Source organism: Acomys russatus, chromosome 5 (assembly GCF_903995435.1).
Source record: "Acomys russatus chromosome 5, mAcoRus1.1, whole genome shotgun sequence".
Taxonomy (NCBI): Eukaryota; Metazoa; Chordata; class Mammalia; order Rodentia; family Muridae; genus Acomys; species Acomys russatus.
The window spans coordinates 51,684,656-51,697,845 of NC_067141.1; the positions used below are offsets into that span (position 1 = coordinate 51,684,656).

The window sequence follows — 13,190 nt, forward strand, 5'->3', positions numbered from 1 at the left end:
AGAAAATCTAGGGGCATTTTCCTTTGGTAAAACTTTTGACTTCTTAGAACATAACTTTTATCCTTGCACTTGATCACATCATGCAGAGATGTTGGAAATATCATACAAAAATAATATACACTGGCAAATTTGGAAAGGGCATTGCAAAACTATAATTTACCTTGCTCTGTTAACATTACGGCTATTAAAAATCACTTTATAATAATGAAATCACAAATAAAAACATATACAGGGCTGAAGAGATAGTTCAGAGGTTAAGAACACCTGAAGCTCTTACAGAGGACCTAAATTCAGTTCCCAGCATCCACACTGAGAATAACAGCTGTCTGTCACTCCAGTTCCAAGAACTCTGACCTCATCTTATTACGTCTCAGGCACCAGGTACAGATATGGTACACATACACATGTGCAGGTATTCACACATACACATAAAATTAAATAAATAAATAAATGTTTTTTAAAAAAGAGTAAGTTTTAACAGATGCCGAGACTCACAGCCAAACATTGGACAAAGCATAAGGAATCAAATGGAAAAGTGGAGGGAAGAATAAAAAGGACCTAGAGGTGACAAGAGCTCCACAAGAAGACCAACAGAGACAGCTAACCAGGACCCAGAGGGGCCTGTGGAGTATGAAACATCAACAAAAGACAACGCATGGGCTGGATCTACGCCTTTACAAAGATGTAGCTTATAAGCAGCTCAGGCTTCATGTGGGCCCAGTAGTAAGGGGAGTGGGGGCTGTCTCTGACATAGCTTTTCAATCGCTTCCCCCTGGTGGGACTGCCTTGCTAGGCCACAGGGGAAGAGAATGAACTCAGTTCTGGTGCAACTTGATGAGCTGGGGTAGGTAGGTAGTGGGGGGGCAGGGGGGTATGAGGGGTGGGGGGGTCTCCTTTTCCTAAGGAGGGAGGGGGAGGCAGATAGGACTGGGAGGAGAGGAGGGAAGGGGGTATGACCTGGATGTAAAGTGAATATATTAATTTAAAAATACAATAAATTAAAAATATGTTTTAAAATTATACCATTTTAAAAAGCATTCTGCTAGATTAAGGCAGCAGAATTTATGTACTGTAACTATAGATCCTAGTTATGTGGTTTCAGGAATGGGAAGACTCCCCATCCCCCAGTCTATGAAACATAGACACAGTATCAGTAAGGGCTATCCCCAAGTACTTTTAACTTGAAATGTACATAGAGTAGGCTTTGTAGGAGATTGACAGCTAGCTGTACCTATTCAACCCATCATTAAATACTGGTCCTGCCAATGCGATTGAAAATATAGAAGATATGAAAAATATCATTATGCTACCAGGATGACTTCATTAACAGTCTCCTCAGTAAATCTCACTGTCTTTTCTATAAAACAGATAAAATTACTCCTATCTCATAGAGTGTCATCAAAGTAACAAAGATATGGTACTTAAATCTCTGTGCTTCGAAGGAGCAGGTGCTCTCTCTGAAAGTTGACTGGCACTTGAGGGAATGATGGGGGACAGGGAGGAAAGGAGAAAGTGCGATGCAGAATTTGAAAAGAAAAACTGGCCACGATCACAGGCCAATCTCCTATTGGAAGCCGGAAGCAAGGTAAAAGCACAGGGAACCGTTACAAATTATGGGGTAAGATAAGTTCAACGTGAACTAGTCAGGAAGAGACCGCAGAGCTACCTTCACGACCTCGACTCTGCTTTTGTCAGTCTGCCAGAGAGAAAGCCTTTCTTCCAGAAAGGAACAATAACCTTTACTTTGCTGTCAGCCACCATTTCTCAGGGGATGGATGAGGCTATTACCCAGAAAAGACCCACAGTTACCACATCATCTTCCTCCCCATCAAATATTCACGGAGCATCCTCTAAATGCTTGGCTTCTGGAGACATTAAAGTCATGTCCTTAGCTTGTGAGAAATGGTATTTTGTCTCCAGGCAATTCTGGGAAAGGATGTTGACCAGCCATATGCATTTAGAAACTCTAGACTCTCTCCTGATAGCAACTGATACCAGAGCAGCCCACTAACCATCAAAAATAAAACGATTTCTAAAGAAGTGAGAGAAGTATTTGTGCTTTCCTAAGTAAAATGTAAAATGCATGTAGCTAGGGGCTGGAGGTGGGACTCCTTTGGCAGAGTGCACAAAGCCTCGGTTTTGATCCAGGAATCATATAAGCCAGGATGGCGGTATACAATTGCACTTTCAGCCCTTGAGAAACGGAGGAGGAAGGTTAGGAGTTCAAGGCCATAGCTGGACAAATGGTGAGTTTGGAAGCAGCCTGGGATGCATGAGCTCCTGATGAATTAAAATAGGATGGAATAATCAAACAAACAAACAACAGGAAGATCACCTTCTTGGGGAACATTGCAAGAGTGAGATGAGCTTGCCAATGCCTAATATTTAACATATAGGTAATATTTTTTTAAATGGTACAACAGTTTAAACTATTCATCCATAAGCCTAGTGCCTAAAATACTATGTTGATATTTGATAGTCTTTCCAGATTTTCTACACATTTTAAAAAACACAATGAACTAACATACTGATTCTTATATTCTTAAAAAATGAATAAACCTGAGCAGCGTAATGCAAAGTGCTCCTAATGCTAACTGTTCTTTGCTACTATTGGTAGTGGCTGTAGAGCCTCCTTCAGTGGGAAAGCCCATCTTCCATTTACTAGGTTCTCGGGAAGAACACTGCCCACTCTTAAGCGACATTTAGAAAGGAGAACACATTTTGGATGACCTGACAATTGTTTATTGGCACTAAGTGGTCAAGAACCAGGGGTGTTGGCCTGGAGAGATGGCTCAGAAGTTAAGGGCACATGCCAGTCTTACAGATGACTTGGTTCCCAAACACATGCATACATGTGGGCAAAATACTCATAACCATAAAAATGGAAAAGCACCTTAAAAGAGCCAAGGATAATATACTATGGTTCATAATGAGGTCATGTCCAGGCACAGGCAAATGTCATCTCAGTGAAGATGGGAGACACTACTCATTTCCAGCTTGATGAGATTTTAACTGATACCTACGGTTAGTGCCTCACATCTGTCAGTTAGGCTCTATCTAAGAGGGGCACTGTTTAGTTAACAGTTATGTACACATCCCCATGAGGGCATCCTTCATCTTACTAATAGGCAACTCTGCAACGTACAGTAAACGGAGGTCCCAGGGCCAGTTGCACCCCTCAGAATCAATAAGACCTTAACCGAATCACTTAATTCTTTGGAATCTCAAGTTCATTGCCTATAAAATAGAAATAATATCTGTTTTGCTCATCTTGCAGGCTCTTTTGTATGGGATGAATAAGATAACGTAAGAAAATCTGTTACAGACAGATTTTGTGTGTATACATACCCACCATGAGTGTGGAGGTCAAAGGACAGCCTGTGGGAATTCATTCTAGCCTCCCACCTTGTGAGTCCAGAGACAGAACTCAGATGACCAGGCTTATTAATAAGGGACTTTACAGACTGAGCCATCTTGCTGGCTCTTTGTAATTTTGTTTTTAGGGAGGGGTGCATTTGTAATGGTAATCATATCAGAAGAGCTTCCTGGCTTAGTGATAATCTACACAAATCATGAAAAACAGCAAACTCCAGTGACACAGGGTAAGTAGGTGAAGTGAGGAGCAGGGCCCGGTATAGCTGCCTTGGTGCTGGGACATCCAGAAGTGCAAAGAACGGATGGCAAGGGGTGAACGCACATCTAGCCAAAAGAGCCCAGGTACTAGCCAGCTTTTAAATCTATTTTTCTTTCTTAAGAAGTTCAAAGGTCAGGACTGTGTATATAAGTCAGTAGTGGAATCTCCTCTGTAGCATATGGCAAGGCCCCTGTTACCACAAAAGAAAAAGCGGAGAGGTAGCAGTCTATATCGCAACATCTTCTGACCTCTCTAGAGAAACCACACTGTCTTTGAAAGTGTTACACATTTGCATCGTCTGCTACTGCCCTCCATTGCACATGAAAACTGCTTTTTCCTCTCTTAGGAATGGCCGTCTCTTAGGCGTCTGTGCCAGTGTGGACAACTGCCGGTTGTTTGTGGGAGGAATCCCCAAAACCAAAAAGAGAGAAGAAATCTTATCAGAGATGAAAAAGGTCACAGAAGGAGTTGTTGATGTCATCGTCTACCCAAGCGCTGCAGACAAAACCAAAAACCGGGGCTTTGCCTTTGTGGAATATGAGAGCCATCGCGCAGCCGCGATGGCTAGGAGGAGGCTCCTGCCAGGTAAGCCTAGCTCCTGAGCAGGACTCCACACAGACAGCAGCCCCTGCATACACTGATTGAGCCTCCCTGCTGGGCTGCCTTTAAGCTCTTCATCTTGCTTATTTTTCCTCACAATTGATTCAGTTCCCTAAAGTTTTTACAGATCTGCTTTGGAAAGTTACACATCTGCGCATTAGGAGAGCTTTGATCTACAGCAATCCTACAGAGAAATTAAACAAATCCATCACAGATATACAGTTGCATACAGATTAAGCTCACAAGCTAAACTGGGCTATGTTACCTTTCACAATGTAGACACCATCCCAAGGACATCGGACAGGCACGCTTTCAATGCATTTCTCAGTTTCAAATATTTCCTTCTAATCAGAGATAAGAAACAAACATTCTTCCTCAACAGCTCTGCTTAGGTGCTCCAATAACACATGTGAGCACCAAGCATCAGTACATTAATTTAAAAACCCAACAATGGCGCCTGGATCAGACCAATGTTAGCATCCCTCAAAGTAATTGTAATATACACATTCCTGGTCCTAGGGATGTCTAACTCTTTTAAAAACACTTATTGGCTAATTTTGGTTTTTTTGTTCTTTTGTCTTTTGAGAATTGTCCATTCATTAGCACGTTTGTTGAATGACAATTTGGAAGAGTGTTTAATTTTTGCAGCTTTCTTTACAAATTCAGAGTACTAGGCATCTTGCTGAAGTATAGCTGGTGAAGATTTTGACCATCCTGTGGACTGCTATGTTCACTCTACCAATGGTGTCTTTCACCATGCAGAAACCTCTCAATATCCTGGGGTCCTGTTTGCTGGTTCTTAGGCCAGTTCCCGAGCCACTGGAGCTCTGTTCAGAAAGCTCTTGCCTACACGTGCATTTTGAATGTATTCCCTATATTTTCCACTAGCACTTTCAGCTTTTAAATTAAGGTCTTTGATCCACTTTGAGTTGATTATTTTGGACAAGAAGAAAGACACTGATGTAATTTTATTCATTTAATATCCAGTTTTTCCATTGTCACTTGTTGAACAGGTTTTCTCTCTTTATCCCCTATCCCCCTGAGCCCCCCTGAGTCCCCCTGAGCCCCCAACCCTCAACTCCCCTAACCCCCTCTGCTGCCACCACATGTCTTTGTCACCTTTGTCAACAATTAGGTATCAGTCAGTTTGTCAGTTTATTTCTGGTCCCTGAATTCCTGCATACATTCTTAAGCACAAAACAAAGTGGCAGTAGAGTTAGTCCTCTTAAAAAAAAAAAACAAAACAAAAAAAACAAAAAAAAAACAAAACTTTCGGCATTTAGACAATAGCTTCCAAGCTTGAGAAAGACTGTGTAAGATTCGGAAACTGCTGAATCTATAAAAGTGATGGATGCTTCTCTATGTCGAAGCTTTCCCATATCGTACTAGCTAGTGGCCAAGTCTTCTGAGTCAAAGACAAGGACTATCCTTAGCCTCTCTGTGACCTAGACTTAATATTTTGTCATTGTACTCAGTTGTTTTTCCACTACTGTGCATCAAATGGGTGCCTGTTGCTGGATGAGGGTGCTGGATTTCCCAGAACTGGAGTTAACAGACAGTTGTGAGCCATTCTATAGGCTTTCAGAATTAAAAACAGGTCACTCAGGGGAGCAGCATTTGCTCGTAACTGTTGAGTTGTCTTTGCAGCTGCTGTTTTTATGTGGTTTATGATAAGGCTTTGATTTTTACATGTGGATGAGGAGAGTCACTTTACCCAGTACTTTTTAAAAAATCTTGTTATTTAGCACAACCTGACCTCAAACTTGAGCTCCTCCTGCCTCTGCCTCACAAGTACCGCTATGCCTGATGCCCATGCCCGCCCCACCCCCTGCCCAGTGCTATTTATTAAAGAAACGATGCTTTCTGTTTGTATGCTGTAGGCACCTCTATCAAAGACCATGATTGATTTTTAAGGAATAAAAGGATGGATATTTGTTTTCCCTGTGCAATAATTACCCAAATAATCCTTCCCAACACTAATAACTCCTGGTTTTGTTCCATCGAGGTCTGTGCTCCCTACAAGGTACAGCTTGCTTCCAAACAGTGAATGAAAAAAAAAAAAAAAAAAAAAACCAACCAGATTTTCCATACAGTTTGGAAATTGAGTTTATTTCTCATCTTTATCCCATCACTTCAGCACAGAACCTCCAGGGATGTGGCCGTGGAGTGGCGAAACTCAGAGGGGCAAGAAGTAGGAAAAGGAAATTACTGTTAAGTGATCCACTTTGAAACTGTAAAACTGGGTGTTGGGCCTCTTTCTACAAGGTCACAATAAGAAAGAACTGAGAGGCTCATGGGAAACACTCAGAATAGTGAGGAAAAAAACCAGTTGATTACCACTGTAGGGGTTCAGGAACATGTACTGACTCAGGCAACAACTATTCTTTTAAGACGAGTTAAATTTCTTACCATCAACTTTTCCCTGTCTTCTCTGAACTGGGATTTTTAAAAAGACACTCTCTCTGAGTTCCCACATTGCCTATATTCAGACAGAGGATGTGGAAAGGACACAGTTGGTCTAAACCCTGGATCAAGCATGAGGGACTGAGAACAGAAGAATGCATGGCCACACCCACCCCATTCATTTGAGTATGTCTGGGTGGTGGTGTCTGCCTAAGAGACAACACATTCCAGCTACAGCGGATGCCGTCCAAGCGACCTCTTAATGTTCATGGAGTCAGACTTTGTGTCTAAACCCTAAATCCACTTTTTGCCTTTCTCCCCCTTTCATTATCTCACCTTAAAATCTATCTCCCACCCCCCGCACCCCCCGCCCCCACCGCCCTTGTAAAAAGCTGTCCTGAGAGTCAGATGTGCCCACTGCTTCCTCACTTCTGCTCCATTTCAAACCACATCCTACCTCTCTTTACAGTCAATCATTATCATAAGCCATTGGTCACACACGGAAGTCTCTTCTGTCCAACTCTTGCATCATTTGAATGTCTTATAAATCAATAATAATCTTTTTCAGTGGTCTTAGTCATTTAAGCCCTTAAGGGCCAGTTCCGTTTAAAAGTCCATCAGCCTGAGCTGAGACGCTGTGATGACTTCTAAATAATTAATCATTCTTCTGATCCTCATCGTCAACAGGAAGAATTCAGTTGTGGGGACATCCTATCGCAGTAGACTGGGCAGAGCCTGAGGTCGAAGTTGATGAAGACACTATGTCTTCAGTGAAAATCCTGTATGTAAGGAACCTCATGCTGTCTACCTCAGAGGAGATGATTGAAAAGGAATTCAACAGTATTAAACCAGGTAGGACGCATGCCAGCTATAGCAACTTACCCTGGGGCAACCAAAAGCATTTGCAGTCATTTCCACTCGTATGTCTGAGAATGTACTCAGTCACACCAACTGTGTTTATCATGGAAACATCTTCCCACAAGTGAGAATTTCTGGCAAGTTCTATAGGATGCTGACAAGCATAGGCTACGGTGCTGTCATGTTAAGCCTCCTGATAATATTCACAGTCTTAGACTGTCTGCTTCCAACTGTAAGTGGATACGATGGTACATGAATAACGGGATGATAAGTGTATGGTTTACTCTACAGCTAATTGGTAGGGGTACCATTTTTTTTTCCCTCATGAAGATTACTCAAATATTTATCTTCCTTCAGCTTCAAGAATTCTGCCTTCCCTGACATTTAGTATCATGGTGTGGCTACATACCAACAGCTGTGAATCCATAGCTACTACAGAAACTGAAGAAAAAAAAAAAAAAACTCCGCTAGAATTAGAGTGGGCGTGTTTACATCACATGCCGTTTATTCATCACAATAACTCCATCACAGAGGTTCCTTCTTGGTGTCTATTATTTCCTATAACTCAAAAAACAGAGCGCAGAGCAGTAAGATAGTCACACAGCTAGCAGCTGGCAGACCCCAGATTTAACAGCTCCACGAACCCACGCGTCCATCCCCGTTCCATGCACTCATTCATTCATGCAGCTGCTGCTCCCTCAGCAGCTCCAACATGCCTCCCACTGTAGGAGGAATTAACAGATGTGAGCTGTGTGTGGAAGACGTTTACGGAGAAGTAATAGCTAAATCCTCCTGCTCTTGGAATGCAGAGAAAAGCCGTGTTTAAGAGGGGTCACACGTAGATGACTGCTGAAGATCGATGGGGTTGTGCGTGGATAGGAACTTGTCCGTATGTGTGTATGTTTCATGCGTTCTGGGGTGGGGTTTGTTTTTCCCAGAGTGAATAATACCTATTTTCCCACCCAATTAAAACAGTGCTTTTGTTTTGAAAGAGGTTAGAGTGAGACTGCCAAAAGACTGATTCTTTTTATAGTGAATGATGACCACTCCGGTCTGCATATTTAAGGTAGATATGCCTAGACTTTAGTACACCAGACACTGTAAGTAAATAATGAATGCCAACGTGTCCCTTCTGTCCCTTGCCCTTTCTTCCCCTCCCCCCACTTCCTCCCATGTCTCCAGTCACTACTATATGTTCCTTATTTTCAGCCTAAATCATTTACAGCAATTCCAGGGCACTTCTTGGGCCAGTGGCACAACACTCGGGGCTCTTTGATGAAATGAATGACACATAGATTATCCTGCTTCACCTTCGGCTAAAGAATATAAACAGCTAGCAGCTTATCTGTCCTATGGAGAGAACAAAATTAAAGCCCCAAATTTACTCCAGCACAATGGTCTAGTATATCGAGGCTATATTAGAAAATGTTATGGAAAGAGAAAAATAATATTAAATTTTTCTTTTCAAGGTATTGGGTTTTCTGAAGAAACCTTAGTATTCATTGAAAATCTGACTCTGTATATCATTTGAACCCTGACTGGGTCTTGTTTGGTCTCCAAGTAGGGTTGTACCTAGGTAGTACTTAGACAGGAGAAATTCATTTTGTATTACTCAAACCCCCATTTTCTAATTTACTCTCTATGTTCAGATGTTCACAAACAAAGCTTTCCATGAGCATGTGTGTCTGAATATTACTGCCCAGGAAAGAAAGCAGAACGATTTCAATATAGCAAAAATTTCAGAACACTCAAGTCAATATAAATGCTGCATAACTAATATGAGTGGCAGGGTATATGGGAATTGATAATACGTTGGTACTGTGTGTGTTTACTAGTTCTTGTATCCTTGCCACTAGGTAAGGGGTAAGTGAAGATGCTATTTTGTGCAGCTAAAACAAACATTTTCTCTCGGGAAACTATCGATCAGAAGAGCAGAGTGGAGTGGAGGTATGGAGGGCATCCCAGATGATTCTGTAGTTCTCATTTCCCAAGACAAGGTGTGGAAGGGGGCCATGGTCATCACTCCACCCAGCACTCAAGGAATGGGGACACTGGCCTAAAGGCTCGGCTAATTATATGCCCTCTGCTTCATAGGCTCACATGCCTTTACTTATTTATTTATTTAAGTCTAGCCAGATAATTTTGTTCTGTATAATTATTGTCATAAGAAGCTAAGAGCTAAATACTAAGGGGAGGGAGAAGAAAACTCCTGCAATTAAAATAAAAAATTATCCTTAGATTACATGTTTCCCATTGTTCCAAAGGAAGGTAATTCGCAGTCATTGAACCATGTGGTAGAGTATGAGCTCTAAATGATTTAGTGACCCTGAGTCTGAGAGAACAACCGAAGTCTGATAAGGAAAGGATTTTTTCCACTTCCTAGTCATCCTGAGAATTGTGTTATGTCACATTGACTCTGAGAACTAGGGATAAATGAAGAAAAACCAGCCTCTCAAAAAGATGCCAGGTTAATGAGAGCTGGAAGATAACCAGGGTACTCAGCAGTAGAGAAACAAGTTTCCACTTAACCATCAACTAAAGAAAAGGTTTGCTTAGAAGACTGAGTGAGCAACAGGATATTTAAAAGATAACATTAAGTATCTTTGTGCAACAACTTTTTTTTTTTTTTCCTGATACGATTCATATGTACAACAGTCTTTCTACATAAAAATAAGGTAGGTTGCTTTCTGGATGTTTTTACACAACAAACTAAACTAACTTGGCTAACGTTAGCTGGGCACAGCGGTGCCCACTATAATCCCAGCACTCAGGGAGGCAGAGGCAAGCCAATTACTGTGAGTTTGAGGCCAGCCTGGTCTACAAAGTGAGTCCAGGACAGTCAAAGCTATACAGAGAAACTCTGTCTTGAAAAAGCAAAAACAAAACAAAACAAAACAAAAAAGTTTTCATTCTTGGGGCTGGAGAGATGACTCAGTAGTAAAAGCTTGCACTGTTCTTGCAGAAGACCCCAATTCAGTTGCTGGCATCCATGTGAGCTGCTTCCCACCTGCCTGTAACTGGAGCTCCGTGGGCTCTAACACCATCTGCTGGCCACCACAGGTTTTGCACTCACATGCATACAACCACACCAACACGTACACACGTGACCATGTAATTAAAAATATAGTAAATATATAAAATATTTTTATTCCCCCCAAGATTTCTCTTCCGTCACAAAGTAGCTTTTTATCAGTTCGATATACACCTTTCCACAGTATCTCTGGATAGAGGTACTTGAGTTTGTGTGTACTTATATGTGGGTTGAGATATTTAAAAATAGATACTCATATTTTATGTTGTTATGAATTTTAGAAGCAGACAATAGGGTTTGGATACTTCCATGTGAATGCATAAGTATATTCTGAGCTCTTTAAAGACTCAATGAAGTTTCTATAAATATATCAAAGTTAATAATTTCTAAGAAAATGTGTCTTGTTTTATTTTGTTATTTCTACAGTAGCAAAATACTGATGTATTTATAGAAAATCCTTGTGCATGTGCATAAACTCATCTGTATAAAGAAACACGTTAGAATTAGTAGATATCTAACTTATTTTCAACCTTTCCATACTACAAGCCGAAATTACCTGGGATTTCAGATGGTCTTTCAGAAGCAACATTTTTTAAAATAAAGGAATTAATTAAGGGTATAGGACATGAGATTCTAGACCTTAGCTGTGTCCTGTGTGAAATATAAATCCCCCTCTGGTGGCACTCAGAGGAAGGACAGCAAGTAGCCAAGAAGAGACTTGATACCCTATGAGAATATATAGGGGAACGTAATCCCCCTCAGGAACAGTCATAGGGGAGGGGAATAATGGGAAAATGGGGGGGGGGAGGAATGGGAGGATACAAGGGATGGGATAAACATTGAGATGTAACAAGAATAAATTAATAAAATATATATATATATATATATATATATATATATATATATATATATATATATAAATCCCCCTCTGCCATAGCCTCCTCATATTTACACAAAAGTAAAATCAAATTAATCAAATAGACATTAGCAGACCACATTGCTAAAAATCTCCCCTAATTCCAATTTTCTTATATAGAAAGTGAAATAGAGTAGTTTCAGGGGACTGAGTGCGACATTTCTAATGGTCATGAGTTAGTGTTTACCTCAGGCTTCTACAGTGTGCAGGATCAGACTACACTGACATCATGATCACTTACCAGCAAATGACCTTGAAATGTTGTGCTTTGTGTGATCATAGAGCTAAGAAAAATAGCACTGAACTGTAAAGGATGGGTCTCAGACACTACAGCAGATGACTATGACATTGGCTATCTGTGTGACAAGAGTTTCCTTCCCTTTCCAGCAGACTTGGATGAATATTTCACCACAGGGCATGGGAACAGGCATCCCAAGTAGCTACACTAACCCAGACTGGGGTGGGGTGGGGGGAGGCAGGGGCGTAGCTAACACTCCTGGGATGAAATTTGACCAATGGGGATATGCTGGAAAACTGTGCCTTCTCTCACGCCCATGAATTATTGCACAGCATTGTTTCTTCTCCACAACAGTCCTGGGAAGACTTCAGCAGCCAGTTGATAGATGCTCCTCTCCTGGTTGTGTGTACTAGTCCCCTGTTCCTACCACCTTGCTCTAGCTCCACTTGCATTTTCTTACTCCCATACCTCACTTTGAAACTCCCAGACAGAACAGTATTTTGAAGTAAATGAGTTAAATATATGTTTATAAGGTGACCCTAATTGAGTTCAAGTCAATTTAATAACACTTTATCTTCTATAGAGTATTATTATCTTTTATAGTTCTTATCTTTTATATTTTTATATCTTCTTACTAAGATGCCATTCTTACTCTTAAATTTCTTATAATATAGGAAATAGAAAACATAGTTCATATGTTATGATAACTTATAATAAATTAGATTATAACTATTTTCATGGCAAAGCAAAAGCTTATGTTGACTATACAGAATTCTAAACCTGGACACACAAAAGAGCCTCACCCGATGCTTACACCGTGGAAGCTAGCCCCATCATTGTCTCAAGGTTGCTGATGGTGCTGCTGGCATTATATCTACAGGTGCTGTGGAACGTGTGAAGAAGATCCGAGACTATGCTTTTGTGCATTTCAGCAACAGAGAAGATGCAATTGAAGCCATGAAAGCTTTAAATGGCAAGGTAATATAGAAGAAAAGAAAATATGTACAGAATCCATCCAAGCATGCCACAGGCATGCTGTACCAAAGAGTAATCTCGGGAGTCGGTGTTACCCCCACCTTTCCCCATTGCTGGCACAGAAGCTGCAGTCCTTTGGGGCACACATGACAGAAATAACAGAAAAATATATGGAGAGCAAAGAGGTGGCTAGGTAACAAATCCTAATGCTTTTTTTTTTTTTTTCTGACTTCACCAAATCACTGACCTCAGTTTTCTTGCAAAGGGATTAAAGTTTTTCAAGGTATTTTCCCCATGCCCTTGCTAATATTCTCTAGCTGTGAAAAAGTACCATGACAAAGGCAGCTGTTATATAAGAAAACATTTAGTTGGGGTCTTGTTTACAGTTTTAGAGGCAAGTCCATTATAGCATGACAGAAAACATGCAGCAGGCAGGCAGAGTTCCTGAGAGCTTAACATCCTGATTTGTAGGCATCAGGCAAAGAGAGACACTAGGCCTGGTGAAGGCTTTTAGAACCCCAAAGCCCACCCCCAG

The 13,190-nt window shown here is 41.0% G+C and overlaps 1 protein-coding gene across 4 annotated transcripts in view; it reads left to right on the forward strand.

Annotated features, from left to right (window-relative positions):
• The window catches only part of A1cf (APOBEC1 complementation factor), a 72,317-nt gene that overhangs the window by 46,060 nt on the left and 13,067 nt on the right, over nucleotides 1-13,190 (forward strand). For all 4 annotated transcript variants that reach the window (XM_051146335.1, XM_051146337.1, XM_051146338.1 and 1 more), the window contains exons 5-7: nucleotides 3,981-4,219; nucleotides 7,325-7,489; nucleotides 12,561-12,658. In XM_051146335.1, the coding sequence (XP_051002292.1) occupies nucleotides 3,981-4,219; nucleotides 7,325-7,489; nucleotides 12,561-12,658 (502 nt within the window). The remainder of the gene's footprint in view (nucleotides 1-3,980; nucleotides 4,220-7,324; nucleotides 7,490-12,560; nucleotides 12,659-13,190) is intronic.